General features: G+C 41.9%; 5 protein-coding genes across 8 annotated transcripts; 3 read left to right on the top strand and 2 right to left on the bottom strand.

The window, feature by feature from the left end:
- Positions 1 to 23: 23 nt before the first annotated feature.
- LOC113698712 (MLO-like protein 4) lies at positions 24 to 6,274 on the bottom strand. 3 transcript variants are annotated; one of them, XM_072059562.1, is made up of 15 exons: positions 5,939 to 6,274; positions 5,755 to 5,812; positions 5,444 to 5,661; positions 4,471 to 4,587; positions 4,312 to 4,372; positions 4,087 to 4,178; positions 3,567 to 3,641; positions 3,029 to 3,114; positions 2,427 to 2,476; positions 1,902 to 1,942; positions 1,637 to 1,807; positions 1,422 to 1,457; positions 902 to 969; positions 732 to 792; positions 24 to 650 (listed from the first exon to the last, which is right to left on the bottom strand). In XM_072059562.1, exons 1-15 carry the CDS (start codon positions 6,056 to 6,058, stop codon positions 276 to 278), a joined length of 1,629 nt encoding a protein of 542 aa, XP_071915663.1. In that variant the 5' UTR covers positions 6,059 to 6,274; the 3' UTR covers positions 24 to 275. The 3 variants fall into 3 exon arrangements, with proteins under 3 accessions (XP_071915663.1, XP_071915662.1, XP_071915664.1); XM_072059561.1 differs by having other exon boundaries at positions 4,087 to 4,184; positions 5,939 to 6,273; XM_072059563.1 differs by lacking the exon at positions 1,422 to 1,457 and having other exon boundaries at positions 4,087 to 4,184.
- Positions 6,275 to 8,253: 1,979 nt separating this feature from the next.
- LOC113701565 (protein HIGH ARSENIC CONTENT 1, mitochondrial-like) lies at positions 8,254 to 9,501 on the bottom strand. 2 transcript variants are annotated; one of them, XM_027222287.2, is made up of 6 exons: positions 9,344 to 9,501; positions 9,165 to 9,245; positions 9,007 to 9,080; positions 8,809 to 8,879; positions 8,586 to 8,639; positions 8,254 to 8,462 (listed from the first exon to the last, which is right to left on the bottom strand). In XM_027222287.2, exons 1-6 carry the CDS (start codon positions 9,358 to 9,360, stop codon positions 8,367 to 8,369), a joined length of 393 nt encoding a protein of 130 aa, XP_027078088.1. In that variant the 5' UTR covers positions 9,361 to 9,501; the 3' UTR covers positions 8,254 to 8,366. The 2 variants fall into 2 exon arrangements, with proteins under 2 accessions (XP_027078088.1, XP_027078087.1); XM_027222286.2 differs by having other exon boundaries at positions 9,165 to 9,377.
- A 1,234-nt stretch (positions 9,502 to 10,735) lies between these two features.
- Positions 10,736 to 15,126, top strand: LOC113700374 (rRNA (cytosine-C(5))-methyltransferase NOP2C-like). Its single transcript, XM_027220806.2, has 10 exons — positions 10,736 to 10,904; positions 10,997 to 11,175; positions 11,463 to 11,607; positions 12,069 to 12,159; positions 12,765 to 12,962; positions 13,100 to 13,347; positions 13,590 to 13,721; positions 14,120 to 14,187; positions 14,292 to 14,353; positions 14,830 to 15,126. Exons 2-10 carry the CDS (start codon positions 11,045 to 11,047, stop codon positions 14,961 to 14,963), a joined length of 1,209 nt encoding a protein of 402 aa, XP_027076607.1. The 5' UTR covers positions 10,736 to 10,904; positions 10,997 to 11,044; the 3' UTR covers positions 14,964 to 15,126.
- A 3,181-nt stretch (positions 15,127 to 18,307) lies between these two features.
- LOC140011223 (uncharacterized) lies at positions 18,308 to 24,308 on the top strand. The gene is made up of 3 exons (XM_072059982.1): positions 18,308 to 18,526; positions 19,527 to 23,849; positions 23,946 to 24,308. The coding sequence occupies exons 1-3, from the start codon at positions 18,308 to 18,310 to the stop codon at positions 24,306 to 24,308; spliced, it is 4,905 nt and encodes a 1,634-aa protein (XP_071916083.1).
- LOC140011222 (uncharacterized) lies at positions 24,309 to 24,788 on the top strand. The gene has a single exon (XM_072059981.1). It carries the CDS (start codon positions 24,309 to 24,311, stop codon positions 24,786 to 24,788), a length of 480 nt encoding a protein of 159 aa, XP_071916082.1.
- Positions 24,789 to 27,965: the final 3,177 nt, after the last annotated feature.

Below are 27,965 nucleotides of genomic sequence, written 5' to 3'. Positions count from 1 at the left end.
CTACTCTGCTTGTACGAGGAGAATTGCAGCAAGAACACAGCTAAGTCAATTTAATTTCAAAATGCTGCCTACATGCTGTTGTTTCACTTGTTTGACACATTTAAAGTACACAAAGAAGCCCCTTGTAGTGTAGAAGCAGCTATAATCAATACCGCAGGCAATACATATTCGACTGCATTGAAGGCTATATTCTGCTGCCTCGAACACTCACTGACTCTCTTTAGCCTGTCACTTGACCACTTATCCCGTTGTGATTTTATTAAAGAAGAGATGAACTATCTTCCTACATCATCTGATTCATGTCTTTCACAGTCACAAATTTCTGCACGTTTACCAGATTGCGAACCACAAGTATGATGTTTCTCATCGGAAGGTGAAATGTCATTATTCGGTTTTTGAGTTTGTTCTGTGGAGGGACGACCAAGATCATCTGAGCTAGTGGAATCTTCGATTCTTTGAAAGCCACCACCTGAGCTGCTTGAGGGATCATCTCCGCTGTCCTCCGCCATCGAATCCAAGGACATGGTTGATGCTGTAGTTACCAGGGGAAAAAATGGGTTTTCTTGCTGTGTCCTTGCCTTGTTTCTCCATCCGTGAAGTGATCTCCTCACATTTTCAGAAACTATTGATTTCTTATACTTGGAGCCCATCTGCAGTAAAATTGCACGTAAATGTCAAATGAGATTGAACAAGAAATAATTGATGGTGGTGAAAGAATGAACAGAAAATACCTGAGCGATAATAACATAGAGTGGGAAAGTGATGAAGCTACACCAAAACTGAGAGACCAGCCTGCAAAACCAGTATATCATGTCATGTTAATATAGCTTGAGCGTTTATCATCCCATGCATTGAATATGTGTTCCATCATTTAAAAAGAAGGTAAGAAATGACTATTTACCCGAATGCCAAGCGGATCACAAGAAAACTATGGTTTTCAGTGAAACATGATGCTCCCTTAATTTCCCACTGTAATAAGTATTAAACAATAAGACCAGGTTATTGCATGTATCATGTATCTTGAGCTTTTGCAGGAAGAAATTAATGTTCAGACTACTTAAGAAACCATGTCAAGATTCCAGATAATCAATCAGTACATAAAACAGTTGCTGATGAATTTCTCATTTTAGACGATGTATGACATCTTAGATGCTAACTCATCGAATGCAATTTAACAATATAAATGCTAAATTGAAAGATTTTCCATCCTCCAATTTAGGAGCAGAAAGCAGGAAAAGCTTCTTATGAGCTGCTTTATTGCCTTTAATGACAAAAAGAAAGATAGAATAGTGAAGAACCCCCCTACAGTTATCTCGGGAGTATCATCTGAGGTCTTATTTTAGCCCGTGTCATTTTGCTTATATTAGATTTGAGTTGATCTATCTTCTTTGCAATAGGCATCAGGGTAAGCAAGATCTTACTAGTGACCAGAGGTATGTCGCCATCTCAAATGCATTCTGCAAATTACACCACCACCAAGATTCAAATTTTAAGCAGATAATAACAAAAGACTTGTGCTACTTCAAACTTTTTAGAAGACTTATGCAACTTCAAACTTTTTAATTTATGGCTTAGTGTCTATAGCTCATCAATTACTAAATTAAGAAGCAATAAACATTGTGAATGTCACAATCACCTGGAATGTTATAAATTGAATTGATCGGAGCAGAAGCCTAGGCTTCCCAAACCAGAATAGCTCATCTCTGAGGTTAAACTGATGAAATCCTGCTTGTGGAATTGTTTCTGTGATCTCCACAGCGAGCTTTACCACTACGCGATGCAATTTGGTGCCAATAAGGAGGATCAACTTCCAGTGACAACAAATAAAACAGATTAAAGAACTTAAAAAAGCTTTGCCACTCTCATCGCAAAAGCACAGAAATAGAGAGTTGGACACTCACAATGGCCGGCAAGAAGGAAATCCAGAAGTAAATATCAGTCCCTGGAAAAAAATATATGCTAAAATTCATGCTCTGAATTTGTCTATAATAGTTCATACTAGAAAGAACTCAATAACAGTTATAAGTGGGTCTGCCCTTATTGCTGTTGTTGAACGATGAGATCAACTTCATTACCATTGTCATTTCAATAACTAACACTGCAATAATTTGTGGCTTAAACTGTTTAGTGATGTCAATAACCATGATTTCAGCACATTTTTCAGGACTTATCAATCAATGGATCATGGATGTCTCTAAGTAATTTCTGTCAAGCAGTAGTTTACCATGTTCCTTCCGGATTAGAAGAATATAAACTGATTCTGTATTTACTCAAGTATGGCTCCATGCGCCATAGATTGATTGGCCCTATATATGTCCAATTTTATCTAACTTACCTACAACAGTGATGCCTGGCATCAGACCACTAATAGATACTAAGATTTGATCCCTTTACCTGTCAAAGGAGATCCAGCATGGGAAAATTACCGTGAAAGCCTAGAATAACGCATGATATGGTGAAAATCCAGAGTGGAACGCTGGAAAAAGAAAAAAATATTTGTCAGACATCTATCCTTCAGAGGTCATATTTATGCAAATTTTTTTTTGGGGTGGGGGAGCAGAAATGAAACACAAGAATTTTGCTACCAAAAACACTCGAATGAACAAAAAAAATAAGGCCCAGTCAAGTAATCATTTTATCCTGTTCTAACAGTAGATTAGGTTAGCGTTTTAATGCTGCACTGAAAAGTCTAAAAATGATGAAAATCTTTCACTTCTTTGTACTATTATCTAATTGAACAGTTTTTAGTTAATGAAACTTTTCTGTTAGGTAGCCATCACATTTCAACTTTCAACTGATCTTTATCTAAACAAGAAAGAGATCTTCTCCAGTGACCAGGAAAATTTTAGCAGCAAGAGCATCAACCGATCACTACCACAAAGAAATATGTAACTATGTTGTCAGAACTACTGCATAACCTTTTCTGGACCAAAATGGTAAGTGATGCAAAAGATAAGTCGCAATTTATCAGCATGAGGTTAGAAGCCAGGTCTGGAAATGTAAGAAGCTTAAAGCACAAAAGCTGTACCTGATGCCAACAATATCTCGGAATTCTTCTTCCATACTTCTAATCATGTACTTATGGAAATCATAGTTCAATGGTAGCTGATGAGTCTGCAACAGAAGCCAAATCATTCAGTCCTTTCATTTTCATGTCAAAATAGCAAATAAGGTACAGCATAAGCTTAGAATCATGGTTTTAATTTTAACTTTTCCTGGCAACATTCAAATGTCATTGGTAAATGAGATGTCCTTTATTGGTTAAAGGGAATTAAATGTATTAGAAACTGGGACATGGTTGTCAAAAATGACCATTTAGCTAGAGAGTCTATGCAGTAAAGTAATCAACCAACTTGTTTCTTAAGTACTAGATGGTGCCTAAATGAGCCTATCTGGTCGCAGTTGATTGATACGTTGATGAGTGTATACATGTGAATCTAGAAGTAGCATATCTTTTTCATTATAACAAATTGGATAGTTCAGGTGTAAACAGCCCTGTAAGAAGAGTAGTGTCTCCTGAAGATTACCATAGGCTTGTAATTTGGTGGCTAAGTTAGGAAACTTACAGTGATAAATCCCAGGCGCAAAGCCATGTAATCGGCTTGATTTATTGAACTCCAAAATTGGCGGCTGAAACAAAGCTGCATGAAACAACTTGCGTTTGCAAAAAGATTAATAAGAAATGCTTATCAAAATCCAAAGACGGAAATATCTTAGATGTGGAAAATCATGTGCCAGAGAATATGCATGACAGGAGATTATGTATTCATGCCTGACTGTTCCAAGCAGCAAAAGACCCTCCAAAGTTACAAATCGGCATTTTCCAGCAAAATCGCTCAAAGAACACACATATTGTCTCACAACCTTTCCTTCTCATAGGAAATATGTCTGACAACTTCCATATTTAAATACGTTACTAACTCAAACTGACTAATGCTAAGTAGTCAACAAAATGCAAATCCACTCAGCAGCCCAGATGACCCCGGTTGAGTAGAGGTTATCTTTTGCTAAAAAACTTTGTGATCATTCATAATTGAGTCAAATAGGTTTCAAACTTCAACGTTACATTTATATACATCATTATACCAGCCAAACAAGTACTCTGTGATGGCTCCACGGATGAGAAGTGTGGTTGAAGATGAAGGACGATACACGAGCAATCCTCCCACTGGCTTCCCCTGAATCTAAAGTACACTTTGAATCAGAAAACAGAAATTTCTTCCTCAGAAAAGCAAATTAACATGTTCCTTGGCAAAAGTTGCACGGTGAGACTTAAAAAAGCCACATTAATCACTAAAAAGAGTTCTGCACCTTGGGACAACTGAAGAGCCACCAACTTAGCATGATTCTCCCACGTTCTCCAGCTGTATATCTGCTTTTCAAATTTTGCAAATATAGAAGGGAACTTTTAGTGCTCATAGATGAGTTCTTATTTCTTGGTACCATAAGAGTTTTAAAGCAGATATGTACCTTGATCACGGCCAAAGCTAGTGCAAGGAAGCTATATAAAACATGAGTGACTCCCAATATGAACACAAGACGATGGAGCTGGTCTAGGCTTTCACGGGAAGCAAATGATTCATGTCCCTGGGATTCAAGATGTTGAAGAAATTTGTGCCAGTCACAAACCAATAACTGATAATTTCCTAAAACTTTTAGCACCTGCTTCAACTTTGACTTTCACAACTAAGTCTGATTATGGAAAAATGGGAAAAAAAATTAAGCTCAATCTGGCCAACCAGTTCTGGATTTCCGCACAATGAACAATGAAGCAACTCCAACCACTATTAACCAGGTTAGACTTGCTTGAATGGCCATTGTCAAAAGGGAAGCAGTTCAGATATCATCTTTGTTGCAAAACTTGCAAACACTTCGATTTTTTATGAAATTGTCACCTAGTCCAAAAGCTATGGTTAACAAGACTGATCTCCACATTCATGTTCTCTAATAGGTTCTTTCTGCTCTTAGGAATCTTCTTCCAAGCCTGAAATACCTTTTCCATTAACATAACCTAGCCACGAGTCTTTGCATATTCTTCCATTCTTTTCCACAATTTTCAGCAGCTTCTTGAATCAGGAAACTTGGTCCTTCATGTACTACCCACTTTGCAAAGGAATTTCATATAAAGGATTAGAAGCAATAAATGTTCACAACTTGAAAATGTTCAGCAACAGTAAATTCTAGTTGCGTAGCTGTAAATCTCACCAATCAATTTCTTGCTCCTCGTTAATTGTCTTAACCCCACATTTAATACCAGGATGGGAATTGCAATTAGCAAGTGCAAATGTACATAACTCTGCTGGGGGTTTCAGGTATAAAAGCTTTCGTAAGTTGGGCGACGTAAGAGCAAGTGGGATACATATTCTCGTTGAAGAAAAAAATCATGCTTAAAATTGAATTAGAAACTGACTGCAGAGATAAACGAGATTGCAATTTGAGCTACCTCAGGACAAAAATTCTGCTTTCCTGATGGAAACGAGGTATTCAAGTTCTCAGCCCTGAAAACAACGTTATGATCTAGGAAAGCGGTTCCCTTGACAACATCCCCAGGGGCGCATGGGTAGAAGCGGGTACTTGAGGCCGATGACTTAATGCAAATCTTAGCAACAAAAATAATCCAATGGCCCATTAGCAATGATAAGAGGCCAAATAGCATCAGCTCTGTTTGAATCAAACAATGACCTTTCAAGTATCAAAGCACAGCGAAAGGAGGAAAATAAAAAAGAAAATAAACGACCCGTTAAACAATCTTACCATCCTTGATCTTCTCTAATGCAGCCAGGAGAGGCTTCCTCTTAGTCTCATCCAACCACTATCAAGAAAATCACGCAAACAAAAATCATTAGCATACACAAAATTCTCACTTGTTCTAATGTATACCTAATCACCTAACTTAGAGCTAAAAAAATGAAGGAAAAAGTTTATGAAGGATTATCACCTCTGCAAGTCTCCTTAAACAACCATGAATGAAGAACCCAAAACCAACCAAAACGCTAATAACAGTTGCAACTGCCCAAGTGGGAGTTTCAGTCAAGGATCTTCCTTCGTTTATTTCCATCTAAATTGATTGGTTGGAAATTTCAATCACATTTGTTCTCATGTACCAGGATTAAACTAGATAATCTTTGACGCTGATATTATACAGGCAAGTTTTTTGAGAACCCTTTTCATCTTAGAGGCCGGTGGATCTTCTTCATATTCTACTTTCTTGATGAGTGACAGTCGCTCAAATGTGGGTAGTCATGTTTCCAAATGCGGAACTACTACTGCTGCAGGCTATTGAAGGCATTAACTGCCCTGTCCATTTGGTAAGATCAGAGGGTACAATAATTAAAATTGACGTGCATGGGTTGTTACAAATTAGGTGACCACAATTGACCCACTTTCTTGTTGAGATTGGCCATATTAGTGTTATTATAATATGTTGATTTGATGAACATTCATATATCCTTCATCAACTGAATTTGGACCTCCAATTTCGTATTGAATGTAAGGGACTTTTGCCTACATTTTTCAGTTTGATCCAATGACTTATTTTATTTGTCTGGCTGCTTCCTTCTAGTCAATCGTGATTATTATAATAAATTCTAAAATTACAACGAAAGAATGAAATCTTCTGTTTGATTTGTAGGTTTTCAGCGGAGGCATGAAAAACTTGTAGTTGTGAGTAGGGTACGTTCGAATCGAGTCGAGGACTAGAGGTAAAATAACTAAGTTCGGGCTTGTTGAGTTTTTAGAATTCGAGCTTGATCTCGAACTCGACTTCAATTTATGTTACTCGAGCTCGAGTTTAATTAAATCTAATAATTCAAATTAAACTCAATCGAGTCTATTCGAACTCAATCAAGTCTAATCAAGCTCACGTAATAAAAATTAATATTTTACATGTAATTTTAAATAAAGGATATTATTGATATTTCACAATAATAAATATAAAAAAATTAAAATATATATTATAAAAAACTCAATTAGGCTCGTCGAGCCTTTGAGTGTAAAATATTAAAACTCGAGCTCGACTCGCTGCTTTTATCAAGCAACAAGAACTCGAGTTCGATCAAAACGAGCTCGAGCCGAGCTGATGACCGAGTAGCTTGGGCGCTCGAGTCAAGCTACTCGATCTAGCATCAGCCCTAGTTATGAGCAATCACCATCCGATTCTGGAAGATATAGACATATAGTTTAGTTTATACAGGCGTTTGTATTCATTTATTTAAGGGTAAATTAAATTACTCATAGTCCCTTTTGTGCTTTTGAATGATACCAATTGACTCTCTTAAGACTTCACAATATCCATATAACCCTTCTACAGTTTTATGTAAAATAAAAAATTTGATGAAAAATAATTTCCATAATGTCATTATGACGTCAGTTAAGATATTAATATTATTCATTATAACATTAGTTAAAATATTAATAATATTATCCTTATTTAAGCACTAAATTGAATAATGATCTAACTGCATTTTATAAAACCATGAGAGGATTATGTAGATAGATGCAAAACCAAAAGGGAGACAAGCGAATATTTATGCAAAACTAAAAGTGTGTTAAGTAGATATTATAATTTCATCACACATACTTTTGAAGCACGTGTTAGTTAACTGTCATAAATGGATATAATGTCCATTCATTTTTCACTTATTATAAAATCATAAGGTATTGTGTGGATATTTTAAAACCTTAGGGGTTACGTGATATTGTACAAAAGCACAGGGAGTTATGAATAGTTGACCCTTTTTTAAACAACTACTAAAACCTGAGCAACTCGTTGTTAATTTTGAACCGGAGAGGGGAAAACAGAAACATGCTCGAGAGTGGAGATATCAATCTCAGCTCTTGGCTCTACATCTGCATTTGTTCTCTATAAAGTCATTAATCGGCCAATTTCTTTCTTGTTATTGAAAATTGGAAGTACGGCCAAATTGTTTGAAGGGTTTTAAATCTTTTGGACTGGTGAAGTGGCCAAACTTCAATTCCTGCCGGCTTCTGCCTTGTCTTTAACCTCTCTGTTGCATGTTGACGTCGTATATGTTAAATCAGTAGAACAAATTGAGTTGCTCGTTAAATTTGCGTCCATCCGTCACAATACTTTCTCGATCATGGACCAAAGCTCATTAGCTTTCTATTAACAAAAGTTAAGAAGAATACTATAAACTTCAAACATGTAATTTGACATAACATTGATCAATCAAAGCGTGCGATTTCTTTTCATTTGCATCAAGCACAATCAACCAATCTTGGTCTCTGTGTGTGTTTTTCCCTCTTTGATAAGTCATCAAATCTTGGTCTAGTAATCACGAATATTTTTTTTTCTGGAGTCCTGGACTAGCCCTCATTCTGATTTCCCGTATAAGAGGGTGCATCAATTAGAGCTCAGTATCAGGTTCAGGCTTCTTCACAGCAAATCCATTCTTGACCCATTCAATATAGCCTCCTCCCATGTTACACGCATTCTTGAAGTCCTGCAGATTAGGTGAAGGCGAAGCAACTTGGCCTATTAGTTCCAATGGAATTTATCAGAAGAAAAATGATCAAAACATAGCAATGTCGTGAAAACAATATTGTGTTTATCCAATTGAACTTACAGCATTAAGAAGATCAGTGGTTGCATACACAGACCTTACGCCACTTTGGCAGCCCTTCAAACCAAAAGTTGCAGAGTAAACAATTTAATCATAGGATTACTCGAATTCAATATCAAACACTCAAAAAGATGGGATCCATCAACTAATCATTGTAGGTCTTGCTCTTTTTTTTTTTTAAAAAAAACATTTATATCGGTGCCCAAGCTTTTGGGTTCAACTTTACCACTACAAGACGATCTTCCTTATTGCAAGCGGACAGAACGTGCTCCATAAACTTGGGATTCTTCACCTTACCTGAATTTCAATACGAAGCCAAAAACAGTACGTTTCAAGAATAGATTAGACGAGTGATTGATTTGAAGATTTAATAATTTGGTGTATTTAAAGAACATATGATTTTGAAGAGAAAAAAAAAAAAAACCTTCAGGGGTGATGAACATATAAGGAATGTTCAAAGCATCCACTACATGACCCTTCTCGAATTCTTCCTCAGTCCTGTTTTATAAGAACACTTCTTGAAATTAATGTATATTCATCATCTGTTGCTTTGAGCAGGATTGTAAAGAGAAGGCTGTTTACCGGACATCAAGATAGCGGTAGCCAGAATGGAGGAGGACTTTAGCTGCATGAACATCCACAGTAACAACCTCTGCTCCTGAACTACATAATGGAGGAACAAGGAGAAGAAACAAACTAGTACAGTGGAATACAAACCAACAAGTTTTCATCTTGGTAGTAAAGAAATTCTGGTACTATACCTTAATTTGGGTTCCATGGGAATGAACTGATTTCTTTATATATAAGGGGTGGAAGACTGAACAGAAACTTTGACTCCTGGAATACGGTTTCAGAGATCTGTTGGCGTTTGATTGATTTTGAATAAGAAAACCAGCAAGCTGAAGATGGACTTTGTGGGCATTTGGGTTGGTTCAGTTTTATACCGTTTTAGATGGTATGGGAACGTTGGATTTCTGTGGATGGCATTAGCGCATTGGAATGCTCCATTGCTGCTAACAAACGAGATGCTGATTAGACAATCATATTGGTCCGTCCGTCCTCCATAAGGAAAGTTTTGGGACAACACCAAATCCAAAAGTTGTTGTTATTACCCAAAAAAAAAAAAAAGGTTCAAAAGTTGGTGTTATGGGAAAATGTAAACCTGTGGAGTTACAATTATTTTTTCTAGCTTTAGTTAAAGCTATCAAAATAAAGAGATATTTTAGGTAGAATTTAAAAAAACGAAAAAAATTGCACTATTTTTGTTTTCTTACCTACTTATTTGTCCACTTGTCAAAGCCAATAACTCCTTTACCAAATTTGGAAGATCACATGAACGTTTGGAATAAAAACATACACCAGGGAAAGAAATTTGTGTACAAGTTCTGCTTCTAAGGTGAGTGGCGAGTACTCTGTATTTTTTACCCAAAAAAGGAAAAAGAAAAGAAAGGAGGAGGATTACTACATAGGGATGATATTAGAAATCTATCCTGAGCTTTATCCTAATATCATTTAGCATCTTTAAAATTTTAAAAATATCACTTACCTTCTCTAATAATTACAAAATGACTATATTAACTCTCACTTGATACATAATTCACATATCAAATAAATGGAACTTAAAAATTTAAAAAAAAAAGAAACGAAAGTCACTTTCTTCCTTTTTTCCTTTCTCCAACATTCTCTCTAGAGTGGGATATAATCTCTTTGTTTTTTTCAGTTGATTTTTATAATGATTTAGTACAACTTAAAGGTTTGGACTTTGGGCTGAGAAAGGTTAAAAAAATAAGGTTCATAAGAAATTGGTTTTGAACATTTAGAGTTGAATTAGTGCTAGTGTATTTCTTTAAAAATATGTTTTTTACTTTCCAAATTTATATTTTTATAGATGGTGATGTGGTGGTACTATTAAAATTATTTTTTAGGTGGTGATTTTTTTTAAACAAAGAAAGTGGCATAGGAGCATTTCTATTTAGAACAAACAGGGTAGTTAAGGATTTTTAAAAATTTTGTTACACAAATAAGACGGGTAAGTGGCTTTTTAAAACTTTAGGAGTACTTAGTGATATTAAGATAAACCTAGGGAGGTTTCTGATATTATCCCCACTATATATATGCATACCACTAGTGGAGTTAGCCGACAAGGCCCAAAGCCCAACACACGGCCATGTACCAAATGGATTCCGGGTGACCTGTTTCGTGACCCATGTCCAAACCCTCCAAGAGGAAACCTCGGAGACATAAAGAAAAAGCAAAAAAAGTTTCGAATTTTTCGAAACTTTTTTTACTGCAATAACCAAAACATCCACTACAGAAACATATGTAATAAATATCAATCAATTTCGCTTAGCTGATTACACGTTTATCTTTTTGCAAGTGTATTATCTTCTCGTTTTAATTGGTTAAAATTACAGGTACTTTTTTGAAGTCTCTTAGTGGCAGCAAATAGCTTGTTGGATGTGATGGAAGGGCAAGCTTCTGGCCCAGATGATAAAATCCTGCCATTACCGGATGAATTTATTGAATTTCTGAATGAGAATGGATTGGACCCTTCAATTTATGTTGCCAATGATTCCACCCCACGTTATATTAGGTACTCTTATACCCTTTTAAGCTTTATTTTTGGCCTCATATGTGCTGTATTCGAGTCTTTTTGAGTTGGAAAGATCGAATCTTGGAAATCCAATTGTGTTATCTCGATTCTTGCTTGTTTGGTCTAAAGTAATTAGCCGATTTTGAGATTGATTTTTGAGATAGGTGAGGGGGTTGTGTTGTTCTTTTTACGAGCATTACAGCTGAATCGGAAAATTTAATGACAAAATGGGCATTTACTGGCTAAGATTATGCTGGATTCAAGGTTTGTTCAACATTTTTTCGCAGGTTAAAGCCTGGTTTTGAAGCTCATATTGAAGAATTTGAATCCGAGATTAATTGTAAGCTTGAAGGTTTGTCCTGGTTGCCCAATTTCTATTGTCTTCCCCCTGACATTAGGATTGCCAGCTCAAAGGCATATCAAGAAGGAAAGGTAATTTTTTGGGTTTGTTGGCGAATGATTTTAGTTTGATTTTTAGTGGTAAGGGCAAAATCATCACAACATAAAGGTGTTAACACTAAATTTTACGAAAAAGGAGTTTCATTGAAGCTCTTTCAGACATATATCTTGTCAAGGACAAAGTCTGGGTGTTAACTAAGCTCTTTTGATGCTTGACTTTTTGTCTTAATAATATACTTCCACTGGTATTTAGTGTGTGGAGTACTCATTGTTATACTAATTAATGTTCTTTTTCATACCTATCTGGAATTTGATATCTTGTGAGAATGATAGTCCCTACGGTGCTAAATACGATATTGAGTAGCCAAATTTTTCCTCTGTTTGGTGTAGAGACTAACCATAGTTAATTCTTGTCAATTAGGTGTTGCTTCTCTATTCTGTTTCCCTTTGCTTAAGTCTTATTCTAAGCACCTCATTTTTCTTTTGCCTTCCAGATATATGGAATTGATGCAGCATCTGGAGCTGCTGTTTCTGCTTTGGACATCACATCAGGAGACCATGTCCTTGACCTCTGTGCCGCTCCTGGTAAATTTCGCTGACTGGTTTGCATGTAGAAGGCAAATTAGCTAAATTTACCTTATGGTACTAATTTAAAAAGATAATAATAAGTTTAAATATATGTTTTCAATTGTGACTTACATTTAAGATATGACACCTCCACCTTATGGAAATTTTACGTTGAAGGTTGGAGAGGGGGTTGTCCACCCTTGACATGCATTCTTATTGATCACCAGCAATATAGTTCATCCTCAAAAGCAGGAGTTTCCATGCTGTAAAAATGATGCCACTATCTGCTAAGTAAGAAAATTGTTTCCTTGATGATGTGCATCCTCAAATCATTGACTTGGATAACTAGGCCCTAATGTCAAGTGAAGTCAGCATATGACCTCGTGCTTCATTAAAGATAACTTGACATCAGGGATTGCAGACTAACCCTCAGAAACATGTTCACTTGCTCTATTGTCTGATTTGCCTGCGACCTTATTTGAATTTAATGATACGAGATTTTGAAAAATAGATGGCTAGTTACAAATAACTTCCTGTCTAGGACTACATCATTCAAGTTTCTATAGCTGAGAGTATTGTTGGCTGTTAACTGATTTCTCTTTCTGTCACTATCATTTTCTTAGGGGCTAAACTATGCATGATATTGGACCTTCTTGGTGGTTCCGGTTCAGTGACAGGCGTTGACATTGCACAACATCGGTTAGCAGCATGTCGAACTATGCTGCAAAAGTATGCACTTGGCGATCGTTGTCGTCTTTTTGTGGCTGATGGGACAACTTTTTCCCTTCTTCCTCTCAGGGTTCGTTTGAACTCTAAATCATGTAATAAAGCTGGAAGGAAATAACAGAATTCATGAAAATCAATATGGTCTTGTTCATTCCTAAAAGATTTTGGGAACCTTCTTAGGCAAGTTATACAAACCTTGGTAGATTTTAACTATTTTTGTATTATCAAACAGTTGAACCAACCGAATCCATGCTTGAAGGAAAGTCAGAGATTTACAAGGAGTGGACATCTCGGAGACCATGGAAAGAAAGAAGAAAGGCATCTAAAGCAAGAGAAAATGGTGCTTATAAGTTATTCTCACAAACTCAAGATCCAGAGCTTATATATTATGGGAGGGATTCTGGGGTTGTTGGACTAAGTAAAAACAAAGTATATGAACATCTGAATGACTGCAAGGTTTCAAAATATGGCTATGACAAGGTCTGCATTCCTTCTTTTTTTTTTTATTTCCCTTTATGTTCCCCCACATAGAATTGCGTACAGTTTTCTTGTAGTTGATTGTTGTTTATTCAATTGGTGGTGGTAATATACGATATTGTGAAAATTGGAACATGCTCTGTATAAGTAATCGTTAGTTCTTCATAGGTTGAATAGATTTTTGCCTTCATCTTTCATTTTTCAGCTCCTAGTTTAGGGATTGACTGGATTGAATTCAAAATCAGGTCCTGGTGGATGCTGAATGCACACATGATGGTTCAATTCGACATATCCAGAAATTTGAACAATGGGGGTGGGAAACTCTTCAGCGCCGTGTTTTAGATGCCGAGAGAACTGATGAATTGACTGCCCTTCAGGTTTGCTAACTTTTTTTTCTTTTCCAACGTGTCTTAATAGATTTATCTTGCCTGTTCATATATGTGTTAAATTTGCATGTATGACAGCAGCTTCTGCATGGAAAATACATGGATGTCCCTTCTTGACAGTTTGTAGAATTAAGACTCACCAAGTTTGAGTATTATTTTAGTTTTGGCGAGATCTACAACTTAGGAGTATCCTACAAACATTGTCACTTCTTTATTTCTTAATAAATTGGTTATAGTTGAGATGTCAGATGCTCTTGTCTGTCTATTATCCCACTGAATAGCTGTTTTATATATATTGTATGGAGAAAAAAATTATGTTCCATGGTGAATATCCTAAGGATCTTATAATTCCATATGGCCATCACGTTACTCTTGTCTATATGTTTCAGCTTCAACTTCTATCCAACGGTTTCAGATTGCTCAAAGTAGGTGGATCTCTTGTGTACAGCACTTGCAGGTGCATATTCCCGTATTTCTCAGAAAATTACAATGCCTTGTATCTTATGTCTGGGTAAAGATCTACAACTAATTAGTATACCTTTTCGTTTTATGATGGAACAGTTTAACTGTTTCCCAGAATGAAGGCGTGGTCGAGAATTTCCTTTCTCAAAACAAATCTGCTGGTAAGCCTTCTAGTGCAGTTTCTGATGCTCTTGCTTAACATATTATTCTGGCTTGAGAAAGTGTTAGTATTATGGTCAATGAAACTTTTAAGCACTTATCCTTCTGGTTATAGCTTTAGTATATCTTCTAGTAGTTGGTTAATGTGTTGTTATATTACTGAACGACCAGATTAGATTCTTTAACTTCTGTATGTGATAAAGATAATCAAATTAAGTTAATCCATTACAGAGATTGTAAAAATGACAAGACATTGATGGGATAATCTCGATTGTTGGAGTTGCTAGTTGTAGAGTTTTAAAATGGGTGCCAGACTTTTGATTTTTCTTGTCAAACTGAGGAGTGAATCTGGAGTTATGGCATCATCCGAATTCTAGACTAGAAGCCAAGTATCCAGAAGCTGGTTTAGTTACTGTGAATCACTTGGGTCTCATTTTAATAACCATTGTGACATCTAATTATGCCATTGGTTTTACAGGCTTGCTGGAGATAGATTCTGCAAGAACGTGGCCTTGTAAGAGCGGGCAGATACCTAAAACCTTGCGCTTTGATCCTAATACATCTTGTACGAGTGGATTGTTTGTAGCCAAGTTCACGAAATGGGAGATTTAGTTCAGGGTTGGTCATACAAGTCTGCTTCTGAACCATAACTTAATAAAATAGAAGAAGAAATCTGATGCGATTATCTTTGCCTTGGCTGTAAAAGAACTGCAGCTTTCACCATTGAATGTGAAAAATTTTGTCCAAAAATATAAAATTTGCCTCAATTCTATAACTGTTACTGGTGATTTGGTCGATAATCCACATATAACATCTATTTATTCATTTTGTTAAGGTCCAATGGGAAGCGAAGAAGGAAACTACACATGCCTGAAATCCTCAAGTTTAGGTACCTCGCGCAATCATTGAAACTAAAAAATGCAATGTGAATTCTTCTCGAAGTCGAAGAAAGATACGGCTATTATCCTTTCTAAAATTGGTGAAAAATGGAAACAGGGGGAGTGTCTGGATGGTATAAATATCTCAAATAATATTTCGCTTGCATCATAAACACATTTCTCAACTCATTTTTTTATATTCTCAATTACTTTTTTATCTCACGTCACAAAAATTATTATACTAATTATTTCAAATAATACTCTGTAGGGTCAACTTTTCTCCTGTAGTTTTTCTTTTTTCTGTAGTCATGGACCCTTCTTCTGCAGGGCATATCGCCAAAATGGGCAGATTTTCCCTGGAGGAAAAAAGAAAAAGAAAAAGAAAAAAAGAACCCCCAGATTTCGATGCTAGAAGGATGATGTGAATCCGAAATTTCTACTAATAAAAGTCCTGTTGCATGCATGATGCCAAATACCAGCACTTAGGATCCTCCGTGATATATTTTTTTATGCCAATCCAATGCCACCTCTAATATTATGCCAAATGTTCTATTATTATTTGCACTTTAATTTTCTAATAATTCAAATTGATTTGGTTTGACACAAGTTTTCTCTACCTTCTAAACCTTTGAACCAAAATTAACCGACTGGACCAATGATACTCATCTTATTACTTGAGCAAGCAGTGAAGTGCGCTGCCATGGCCGCCCGCTCCATCTTCCTCACTATGGCTCGGTAACAACTGACAAATGGCAGCGTTATTGAAGAAATTGGTAACGAAGGCTGCACCGATGATCGCATTCAATGGAGCTTTTCTAGCCCAATCCAAGTCTACTTTCCTAAATTTCCGTATCCCCTTTGGAGCTATTGCAGCGGTTTTCGGTGGCATATCCTATTATTACTACTTCTCTTCTTCATCCGTGGTAATTTCTCCCAACTATTTCATCTGTGTTTCGGACACTTGATCTGCCACGTCACAGCTCTGTCCTCCACAGATGGGTTAGTGAAGGCAACAGCATTACCATCTCCGACCTTCGTAAATCTCAACGCTATAACCCAAGAAATTCTTTATGGGTTAATTTTTTTCAGCAAAAGGGATGGAAAAGGATCAAAGGAAACTGAAATACAGAAATATAGATGGAGATGTAAATTGTCAGTTGTTACCGAACTATAGTGAGGAAGATGGAGCGGGCGGCCATGGCAGCTCACTTCACTGCTTGCTCAAGTAATAAGATGAGCATCATTGATCCGGTCGATTAATTTTGGTTCAAAGGTTTAGAAGGTAGAGAAAACTTGTGTCAAACCAAATCAATTTGAATTATTAGAAAATTAAAGTATAAATAATAATAGGACACTTGGCATAATATTAGAGGTGACATTGGATTGGCATAGAAAATATGTCACCAAGTATCCCAAGTGATACCCGACAAGTACTAAACTAAATAACGTTGGCCAAAAAGAAAACTGCCGAAACAAGAACATAGACCGGCAGACTAGTATGGCTTCTCCTCCAAGATCAAGCAAGGCAGATCAAACTCTCCCAAATAATTTCACCAATATCTCCCACTCCCACGTACAAAATCATAAAACTGTTGGGCGGAATTGGCCTCCCACTGACAACGGTCGAATCTATAATCACCAGAACGCCAGTCACCAGCGTCCGGTTCATCCACAGGAAACCCATTCTCATGTGCAGGATAATAATATTCTGATTCAATACCAGTAGTACTACAATCCGGTTCATCCACTACATTCCTGGACTCGTCCACACCATAGCACTCTGTACCACTTATATACGAAGAAGTGTGTGGTGGCTCCGGCTCCTGCTCCAGCTCAGGCCGCGACGACGATGAATAGGTATCTTGATAAGAGTGATACCCATGATCATAGGATTGGGAGGAGTCGTCATGAAAGTTGAAGTCGTCTGGGTTTTCCGTGTGATGATGGGGAGGACGATTGTGGTATCCGTCCGGATCGTAATAATTCACAGAATCCTTCACTCCGAGTGCGGCCAGCTTTTTCCTCTTTGCTTCCTGTTTTTGCTCGTGGTAGTCGCAAGGGCAATAACGGGTCCCCAAGTCGGGGTCAAGCTTAGTTTTTTCATGGCTCCTTCCTGACGACTTCACAAGCTTCCATAACGTAGACATTGGTGAAATTGGTGGTGTAACAACGCTCTACGCACCCATTAACTGTACCAAGACGATTTCTTCTCGTTCATGCTGATTTTTGACAGTCGACGTCGAATATATTGTCCACCTTGATGGTTTGGAAATTGCTGAGCGTGCTCTCTAACGAGATGTGTGCGGCATGTTTTCGGTTGTTGGACTGCATGCCTGCATCCATGCCTTTTTATTACCACTATATATACGGCTAAATGTGTGTTTTGTACTCATTATTGAAATGATCCAATATTTGAATATACGATTCTTGGCATGATTTTTTTTTTTTGCTAGTTTTTAAAGTACACGATATTTTAATCATCGAGTCAATCAATCAAAGAATGAATAGGCATTCATATTTTTTTTCAAAAAAGGAATAGGCATTTATATTTCACCTAATAATAGAAAATAAAAACAAAGACTCTTGTAAGAGTGTCAACCTTTTTTTTTTTTTCGAATGATGGATTCCAAAAGTGAAATTTTAGGGTTATCTATCTAGAAGAGGTTTTTTTTTTTTTTTTTTTTCAAGCAGAAAAGTTGTAGCTCTTTCCATTGGGCTAAGATGTCAAAACTTCACCATCTCCTCTAACCTTGAGCAAATGTCAAAAAATTTCCACAAAATTCATCCAATTCTCCTACCTTAATTTCTCCAACCGCGACCCTTAAATCCTATAGGTTTGTTTGGATAGCAAAATTTTTCAAATGATGTTTTTTAATTATTTCAGTAAGCATTAAACTTGAGTTCTTTTGCTAACAAACGCCAATTAAATTTCTTCAAAAATACCAAAACCCCGTAGCGTATGGCGAAGCCATAAATTGCTCCATGATTAGTACTTTTATTTGCTTCCATTGTTTTGGTTTGGGTGGTTGCAAAGTTCCGCCACCTTTTGTTTTTGTTTTTTTTTTTTTGGTCAATACAATGGGTATCCGGGGAATTGTTGTACCCCGACAAATCCCACTGCAGTCTGCACCCCGAGCTCTCACCCCCAAGAGACTCGAAGCGATAGAGAGGCAGAATACCCAGGGAATTGTTGTACCCCGACAAATCCCACTGCAGTCTGCACCCCGAGCTCTCGCCCCCAAGAGACTCGAAGCGATAGAGAGGCAGACTCGAACACTCGACCTGGGCCTTGATGAGGTTGTTCTCATAGCCACTCGACCTTTTGTTACATACACACATTTTGCCAACTGATTATTTCTGAAAGTTTTTCAAGGATATGGAGCTACCACGGATAAATTGTTCCACTCCAAATTTGACTTCTTTCTGGACAAATCGATCCATCAGATTTACCAAACCCAAAAAAAAAAGAAAAGAAAATGAGAATGGTCATTTCGGCCCAGACGATCCAAGGCCTCTTACCCTGATACCTCCCGAGGTGCCTATTCGGTACCTTGCTTATCAAGGACATCGTAACCTGTGTACCACCTCGGCTTAAACCCTCAGGTCATTAGCCGAGGTGACGCCTGATTAATGGACGCTTACGCAAGATAGGAAATGACACCTGATACGCCTGACATTTGATGGACAGCTACTCTGACACACGCCGTCTGAAACTGGCAAGTGTCCCATCGAGCCTTTTCGTAAAGAGCAGTCAAATCCACCAAATGCACTGACTATCTCAGATCTTTAGGGACCCGTGATGCCAGTCCCTCTTCCCAACGCATCTCCTATAAATACCCAGTGTATCTACTAAGAAGGGGGGATGACCAATCTTCTGGTAAAACCACATTGATACTCTTTTCTATTTAGCTACTCTCTCACTCCCGCACTGACTTGAGCTTCGGAGTTCTACCGGGGGATTCAGCCCCTCTTGTGATCTAAGCAGGTGACCTCGTCCCAGTGGACCACCCAGGGTAACCAGGAGGTTTAGTCCAGCGGTACGAAATCACCTCTTCAATTGGCGCCGTCTGTGGGAACGTGAAGATATCAGAATATGAAGCCTACGCGTTCTAAGAGCAGGAAAGCTCTCACTATTGGTGCTGAGCAAGGCAATGCAGCTCAACAGGAAGATATTTCAGAAGGGCAGGAGTCCCCAAGGACTTAGCCCGCAAACGAAGAAGCCATAACACGTATGACCGAGTTTGTAACCGAGAACCCCAACATCTTCGAGGAATTGGGGAGGTACCTAAAAAAGTAGGGCAAGCAGAAAGCTGAGTCCTCCAAAAGGAAGTCAGATGGATCCCCTGAAGGTTCATCTGACGAGGAATCTGATGGGAGGCGCCTAAGCCGGAGTGCTTCGAAGCGGGCATTCTCTAAGGCCACCTCTAAGGTAGCCTCCCTGACCATGGCATTTTCCCGGGGGCTCTTGGGGCGACGACTTGAGGAAGAACCTCGGCTCCTGGGAATACCCGGGGTGAACTACATGAGGGCCCCACCTTTTACCGACGATATCAACGAGAAAAGGCTTCCTCCCAATTTCAATCTCCCTTCTATACCATCTTATGATGGCCGAGGTGATCTCGAGGATCACATCCATGCCTTCATCTCGGCTTTCCGTTTATACTGCATCCCTGACTCAGTCATATGCCGAGCTTTTCCAGTATTCTTCCAGGGCACTGCTCGAAAATGGTTCTGGGGATTAGAACCTAGGAGCATCTCAACCCTGGGGGAACTGGTGGAGAGATTCCTCCATTGGTTTATATCCTCCCGACCTACGACCAGGATCTCGGCTTACTTGCTGAATATGCAGCAGAACCCGGGGGAGTCACTTCGGTCGTACGTCCAGAGGTTCCATGAGGAAAACGTACAAATACCTGACCCCAATGAGCAAGTCACCATTGCTGCATTCACCCATGGGCTTGTGTCCAGAGTGTTCAACACGGGGATCCACAAGAAGTATCCCCGCACACTCCACGAACTATGGTTGAAGGTCGAGAAGGGCATACAGGCCGAGGACCTCAACCATATGAAGAAAGAAGTCCAAACTGCTCGCCCGAGGGCTGACCCCCGAAGAGGGAAGGAGCCCGACCGAAGTGAAACGGGGACAGGAAGCGGCTTCCAAAGTCCCGGCCGAGATCTACGCAGTGTGTTCGACAGGATCTCCAAGGGGAAGTCACCCATCCCTGAGTCCGAATTGACTCCCCTTAACACCACCCGATCTCGGGTGTTATCCGTAATGGAACAAAACAATCTCGGGAAAGCTCCTCCCAAGATGTTCAGCAGCAGAGACAAGAGGAACTCAAACCTCTACTGTCTGTACCACCGGGACATCGGGTACGAAACCGAGGACTGCAACGATCTCAAAAAGGAGATCGAGAATCTCATCAGACAGGGACACCTGGAGCAATTCATCCGCCGGGGTGGAGGTCATCAACGTAATGAACCCCGACGAGATAACCGGGGTGATCAACGCCGAGACGAGAGGCGGACATCCAGAAGCAGTTGCAGGCCTCCAGAGGATCCTAGGGAGACAAAAAGGCCTCCCCGAGACGGATCTTCGGGCCATGGATTAGGGTATGGACCCAATATAGCTGGGGTCATCAATACAATTGTTGGAGGTCCGACGGGAGGAGACAGCCAGAACTCCCGGAAGAGGACCTACATGCAGGCTAACCCGGATCAGGCTGAGTTGAGTTCTCGTCTCTCCGAGGTGATCACTTACGGGCCTAGTGACCCCGTCCCAACTGCTTCGAGCAGTCATGAAGCCTTGGTGATTGAGGTGCTCACCAACAATTATATCGTCAAAAAGGTCTATATTGACCCGGGGAGCTCGGTGGACGTCATATACCTCCGTACGTTTGAGAGGCTCAAATTGGCCCGGAATTGCATGACCCCGATAAGGACTCCTCTCGTGGGCTTCGGAGGACATGTTGTGCATCCCGAAGGGATGGTGACCCTGACGGTAACCGTGGGATGCCACCCCCGTTGCCGGACTCTTCCTGTCAACTTCGTCGTGGTAAAGGCCGACTCCCCGTACAACCTTCTCCTAGGTCGGCCCACGCTTAATGCTCTGCGGGCGGTATATTTCACCTACCACCTGAGCTTTAAGTTCCCTACTCCCGCGGGGGTTGCCGAGGTCAGCAGCGACGTTTGTGCAGCCCGGGAGTGTTATTTCGCCACTCTACAAGCAGCCTCCCCATCCACCTCCAGCGCAAGGTCCGAAAAGAGGTCGGACATTCTCTCGATTGATTGCATCGATTCTCAACACACGGTGAAGCCCCAGAGGCTGGAAACCGGAGATGAGGTGGAGGAGATTCCCCTGGACCTCATGAATCCGAATCAGACGATTCGCGTCGGCATCTGTTTGCCTGACTTAATCAAGAGAGGAATGGTGAATCTTCTCAGAGAATACCGGGACGTCTTTGCTTGGGCCGCAGATGAGGTCCAAGGAGTCCCGCACCACCTCATGCTACACGAGCTTAATGTTGACACGCAGGCACGCCCGGTCAAACAAAAAAGGAGGTACCTCGGCCCTGAGCATAGCCGAGCTGTCGGCGAAGAAGTGGACAAGCTCCTGCCTGCAAAAATAATCCGGAAAGTCCAATATCCGACCTGGTTGTCCAACCCGGTCATGGTCAAGAAGGACACAGGAGCTTGGAGGATGTGCGTCGACTTCACCGATCTCAATAAGGCCTGCCCCAAAGACTGTTACCCATTGCCCAAGGTCGACACTTTAGTGGACTCGGCAATGGGTTATGAAGTCCTCTGTTTCTTTGATGCCTTCAAAGGGTATCACCAGATCGGAATGAGTCCAGAGTACCAGGAGAAAACAGCCTTTTACACTGACCGAGGCACCTATTGCTACACCACCATGCCCTTTGGACTAAAGAATGCCGGGGCCACGTATCAACGCTTGGTCAACCAGGCCTTCAAATCCCTGATCGGACGAAATGTCGAAGCCTACGTGGATGACATTCTCCTCAAAAGCCAGACGACCTCTTCCTTCCTCTCTGACCTGAGAGAAGTTTTTGAGGTCCTCCGGAACACGCGGATGATGCTGAACCCCAAGAAATGCGTTTTCGGGGTCACTTCGAGAAAGTTCCTGGGCTACCTCGTCTCGAGGCGGGGTATCGAAGCAAACCCAGACAAGGTGAAAGCGATTCAAGAAATGTCTCCACCTCGGTGCATCCGTGATGTCCAGAGGCTAACGGGGCGGTTAGCCGCCCTGAATTGGTTCTTATCGCAATCAGCTTCCAAGGCGCTGCCATTTTTCAAGGTCCTAAAAAAGGCGGACGGCTTCTCTTGGACCGAGGGATGCCAACAGGCCTTCGAACAACTGAAGGAATACCTTCATCACCTCCCCACACTCACCTCACCTCGTCCAGGGGACAAGTTATTCCTGTACTTATCTGCTGCAGCCGAAGCTGTAAGTGCCGTGTTGATAAGGGAAGAAGGTGTACAAATGCCTGTTTATTATGTCAGCCGAGTCCTCCGAGGTCCGGAGACCAGATACACTCAGGCGGAGAAGCTCGTGCTGGCCTTAATCCATGCAGCCCGTAGGCTTAAGCCTTACTTTTTAGCCCACCACATCTGCTTAAGAACTGACCAACCACTTCGGCAAGTTCTATCACGACCGGAAGCTTCCGGACGCCTTACTAAGTGGGCCATTGAGTTGGGGGAATACGACTTGTCCTACGAGCCTCGCACGGCAATAAAAGCTCAAGCTCTTGCGGACTTCTTAGCCGAACTCACATTCGATGAGCTGAATAAGACCACTCAAGACCCAACTCCGGTTCCCGCCGAATCGCCGCGGTGGATTTTGCATGTGGACGGCTCGTCCAATAGTGAGGGTAGTGGAACAGGCTTGCTCCTCGAAGACCCCCAAGGAGAAATCTGTTCATATGCACTGAGGTTCGATTTCGCTGCTTCCAATAATGAAGCCGAATACGAAGCAGTCATCGCCGGCCTGCAATTAGCTCGTAAGCTCGGAGCTACACATATCTTAGTTTATAACGACTCCCAACTCGTCGTGTGCCAAATATTAGGCGAATACAAGGCCAGGGAAGAGGTGATGCATCGCTACCTCTCCAAAGTCCTCCAGCTGGTGGCACATTTCGAGTCCTTTGAAATCCAAAGGATACCGCGCTCACAGAATAGAAGAGCTGACGCCCTCTCCCGGCTCGCCTCTACCTCTTTTTCTGACCTGAACAAGACGGTCCTTGTAGAAGTCCTAGCCGAGCCGAGGTACGAAGGAGAAGTAGTATACCTCATCTACCCTGGAGACACCTGGATGGGGCCACTAGTTCGCTTTCTCGGCCATGGTGAACTTCCCGAAGACCGAGCTGAGTCAAGGAAGCTTCAACGAAAAGCAGCTCGGTATACTTTTCGACAAGGCCTTTTGTACAAAAGGTTGTACCTCGGCCCGTGGTTGCGATGTATTACGCCGGAAGAAGGAGAAATGATCCTACAAGACATTCATGAAGGACTCTGTGGTGCTCATGTCGGCTACAGGATGCTCGTAAAAAAAGCTTTGCTGCTCGGATACTTCTGGCCCACCATGAGGGTAGATGCCCATGTCATGGTCCTTAGTTGCCCCTCTTGCCAGCACCACGCCCCTTAGCACCACCAGCTAACCAATCTCATGATTCCCATCACCTCGCCATGGCCATTTGAGCAGTGGGGAACTGACATAATAGGTCCATTCCCTAGAGCTCCAGGCAATTACGCCTATGTGGTAGTGGCAGTGGATTATTTCACCAAATGGGTCGAGGCTAAGCCCCTAAAAAGCATCACGGGGGCTGCTGTTCAAAAATTCTTTTGGAAGAATGTAATCTGTCGTTTCGGTTTACCCCGCGTAGTCATCTCGGATAACGGTAGGCAATTCGCGGATAACCCTTTCAGGGCATGGTGCGAAAACTTGCGGATTACGCAACATTTCACCTCGGTTGAACACCCCCAGGCAAACGGGCAAGCCGAAAACTTCAACCGAACTCTCTTCCATGGCCTCAAGACCAGGCTTCACCGGGTTGGATCGTCGTGAATGGAAGAGCTCCCCAGCGTGCTGTGGTCCTACCGAACTACGCCGAGATCAGCAACCCAAGAAACACCGTTTTCCCTAACTTATGGGTCCGAGGCTGTCGTTCCAGCCGAGTTCATCACTCCTAACTCGCGAATAGCTGCGTATGCTGTCGAAGTCAATGAAGAGGAGCGGCGAGTTGACCTCGACCTCGCCGAAGAGAAGCGTGATATGGCCGCGGCCAAAGTTGCCATTTATAAAAATATCCTAATTAGCTACTACAATGCTCGGGTCAAGCACTTGCGGTTCAATCCGGGAGACCTTGTACTCCGGAAGAACTCGGTCAGTCGAACTGAACCCCAGGGAAAACTAAGTCCCAAGTGGGAGGGACCTTACCGAGTTGTGGAGTCCAGCCAAAATGGATATTGTAAATTGGCGTACCGAGATGGTTCTCGGGTGCCCCGAACTTGGCACGCTGAAAATCTTAAGCTGTATTACCCTTGAGAGGTAAGTACTTCTAATTTTAAGTCTGGGGTTATTTCTCACTTCGTTTCATTTCATTACAAGTGAAAAATAAGGGGACAAAGTAGTAGTAAAGAAAATAAAACCGAACTCAATTAAAAAGATTGCGAAAGTATAAAGTTGATTGAATTGAAGCAAGGCCAAAAAGTACAAAAAAGGCCGAGGTCATCTGAAAATACAGAAAAGGGATGCTTCTAAGCATTCCCTGCCCAGGAGCCTTGCTCCCCCATAGTCTCTCCACCCGCTTCGGCCTCCTGCTGCCCATCAGCTCCTCCACTGGCCTGGTCCCCTTCAGTGCCATCACCATCTAATTCAAACTCTTGGAGCCATTTGTTGAATTCAGCACGCACTTCGGCTAGGTCTCTCCCAGCCCGGATGCCCTCAGCCATGCGATCGCACAGTTCTTTGGCATCTTCATTGTAGTGAGGAGCGCTTTGGAGGGACTCCAGCTGCTCAGAAGAAAGGAAAGGCATCGCATCGTTGATAGCCGAAGTGTAGCCGAGCATAAAGGATGGGCGTGTGAGTTCGCCAAGGTCGTGAGTAAAAGATTCCGACTTTCGGAATTCCTCCACGGTAGTGACCCCGGCCTTGTCTATGGCCGCCTTGGTCGACTCTTCTTCTTGGGCCCTTCTTCCTCTCTCTTCATCAAGGGCAGTTATCAGGGAGTTGTTCGCGACTTCGGCCTTCTTCCTTCCCGCCTCGGCTTTGTCTCGCTCCAACTCGGTTGCCCTCAGCTTCTTTTTCAGATCGGCAATCCTCTTCTGAAGCTCGGCAGGTGGCTCGTAATTCTGCATGAAATGCCCGTAACGTTGGAGCATCTCAGCAAAGAAAGTCATGGTGGAGGCCCAGGAGACCGAGGCGCTCTGCATCAGCTCGGCAGGAGTGAGCTTTCTCGCGTAGGTGTTATCCCGAGGCAGCACGGAATGCACCAGAAGCTCATGCGCGACCAAGGGGTTTTTACAGAGGTCGTTGACGTTGATTTCCCACTCCGGACACCAGTGCGCCCCGGAGTGCCTCTTGTCATCCCCGGCCTCCTTCGAGGGTACGTGATGGAGGTTGAACAACGATGACCCCGTGACAGGTTTCTCCGGGATCACGGTCACGCCTTGACCCCGAGGTGGAGTGGCTATTGTCACACCTCGGATAGGAACTCCTACCGGGATGGCGGAGGCTTTGGACTTTCCGGGCGGGGTCGAGGTGTGTGAGCCTTAGCCTACGATCACCACGGCAGGCTCGCGGCTGCCTGTCGCCGTGGTGGTCTTCTTAGTTGGCATTGTAGAGGGCTCAGCAGCATCCTTGCGCTTTTTGGGTGCCCTCTTTGCTACCTCGACATCTCCCGAGGTTATCAGGTCCGAAATTTTCGTCACTGCAACAAGTGAAAGAGAGTTAGTTAGAACTCAAGATGGATAAATAAAGAAGGGAAATGGAAAAGTACAAGGTCTTTTCAGCCTAGTAGAAATGAGGACGGGGTGATCCGAGCTGATTAAGGCTCGGCTGAGGCCGCCTTTCACGAGCACTACTTCGGAAAAATCCCAGCAGTTAATTCTGAGGCCCGACCCCGTTAACTTCTTGAAATTGGGCTCCTCTAACTTGCCCGGGGACGTCTCTTTAACCGCGGTGGGAGGCCTCCACCAGAACCCCCGGGGGAAGTCCTCAGAAGGGACGAAGAAGAAATTTTGTTTCCACTCCTTTATCGAGCTCGGAGCGTCCACTACTAATTTGGGAACTTTGTTCCCGAAGTAGAACCAGCCCTTCTCACTCTCGCTGTTTTTGAGCGAGTAGCAACGGCGGAAGAGGTTGACAGTGGGCTCCATCCCCTGATGTCGGCAAAGCAATTGGAAGCCGACGAGAACACGGATGGCATTCGGGGTAAGCTGAGTGATTCTTACCCCCAGTACCTCAGGCAGTCCCGGAGAAATCTTGTTGTGGGCATCCTGAGCCCGGCTTCCAGTTGTTCCACGTAGATTGCTACTCTACCCCTTGGAGGCAGTGCGGCAGACTGGTGTGGCTGGGGTATATAAATACTGTAGTCCTTTCTCCAGGGATATTTGCGGACTACCTCGGTTATAGAGTCCCGCCCCAGGTTACTATTAAAGGCAGGCATCTGGCCGTAGTTAAGCGTCGACACGTTCGGAGGAGTGGATGGTTCTTGCACGCCCACGTCCCTAGGGACCTCATTCCCGAGGTCATCATTATATAGAACCTCGGGATCGATCTCGATCTCTTCGTTTTGTTCCGCCTCGGCATCTTGTTGCCCTAGCTTGATGAGACGCCTCAGCACCTCCCTCCCCGACGTCAGAAGCAGTTCTCTCCTCGGAGGGGTCAGGCCTCTCTACCTCGGTAAAATCAGGCCTCACCGTTTCATTGTGTGTGCGGGCCGTTCTGGCCATTGTTACGAAGAAGTGAACTTACTCTGAAGAAACTGCTTGGAAAACTGCCGAAGTGAAAAAGCGCAGGAACAGAGCTCTGAGGTGATTTGCGATTTTTGGTGAAGAATGAAACGGTAAAAAGGGCCCCTATTTATAGGCAACTGGGGGAAACCGAAGAGACGGCACCTTTGGGATTCCCTAGAGCACCTACTCTCTCCCTTCATTAATGAGGATCCTGTTCATCTGACGGCTGATTTTACGGATCCGATGTCAAAACTGACAGCTATCATTTCACCATTCTATTAGTCCGATCTATACAGTTCTGACGTGTCCTTACTGTGTTGCGTGTTCTACAAGCTCATCAGCTTCGGGAAGGAACGACCTCGGGAAGCCATGACCTCGCCCTTCTCGAAGCTTGGGGGGCTTGGTGAGGATGGTCATTTCGGCCCAGACGATCCAAGGCCTCTTACCATGATACCTCCCGAGGTGCCTACTCGGTACCTTGCTTATCAAGGACATCGTAACCTGTGTACCACATCGGCTTAAACCCTCAGGTCATTAGCTGAGGTGACGTCTGATTAATGGACGCCTACGCAAGATAGGAAATGACACCTGATACGCCTGACATTTGATGGACAGCTACTCTGACACACGCCGTCTGAAACTGGCAAGTGTCCCATCGAGCCTTTTCGTAAAGAGCAGTCAAATCCACCAGATGCACTGACTATCTCAGATCTTTAGGGACCCGTGATGCCAGTCCCTCTTCCCAACGCATCTCCTATAAATACTA

This window comes from Coffea arabica, chromosome 7e (assembly GCF_036785885.1).
Source record: "Coffea arabica cultivar ET-39 chromosome 7e, Coffea Arabica ET-39 HiFi, whole genome shotgun sequence".
NCBI classification, from domain to species: domain Eukaryota; kingdom Viridiplantae; phylum Streptophyta; class Magnoliopsida; order Gentianales; family Rubiaceae; genus Coffea; species Coffea arabica.
This window is presented reverse-complemented; position numbering and strand designations above follow the sequence as displayed.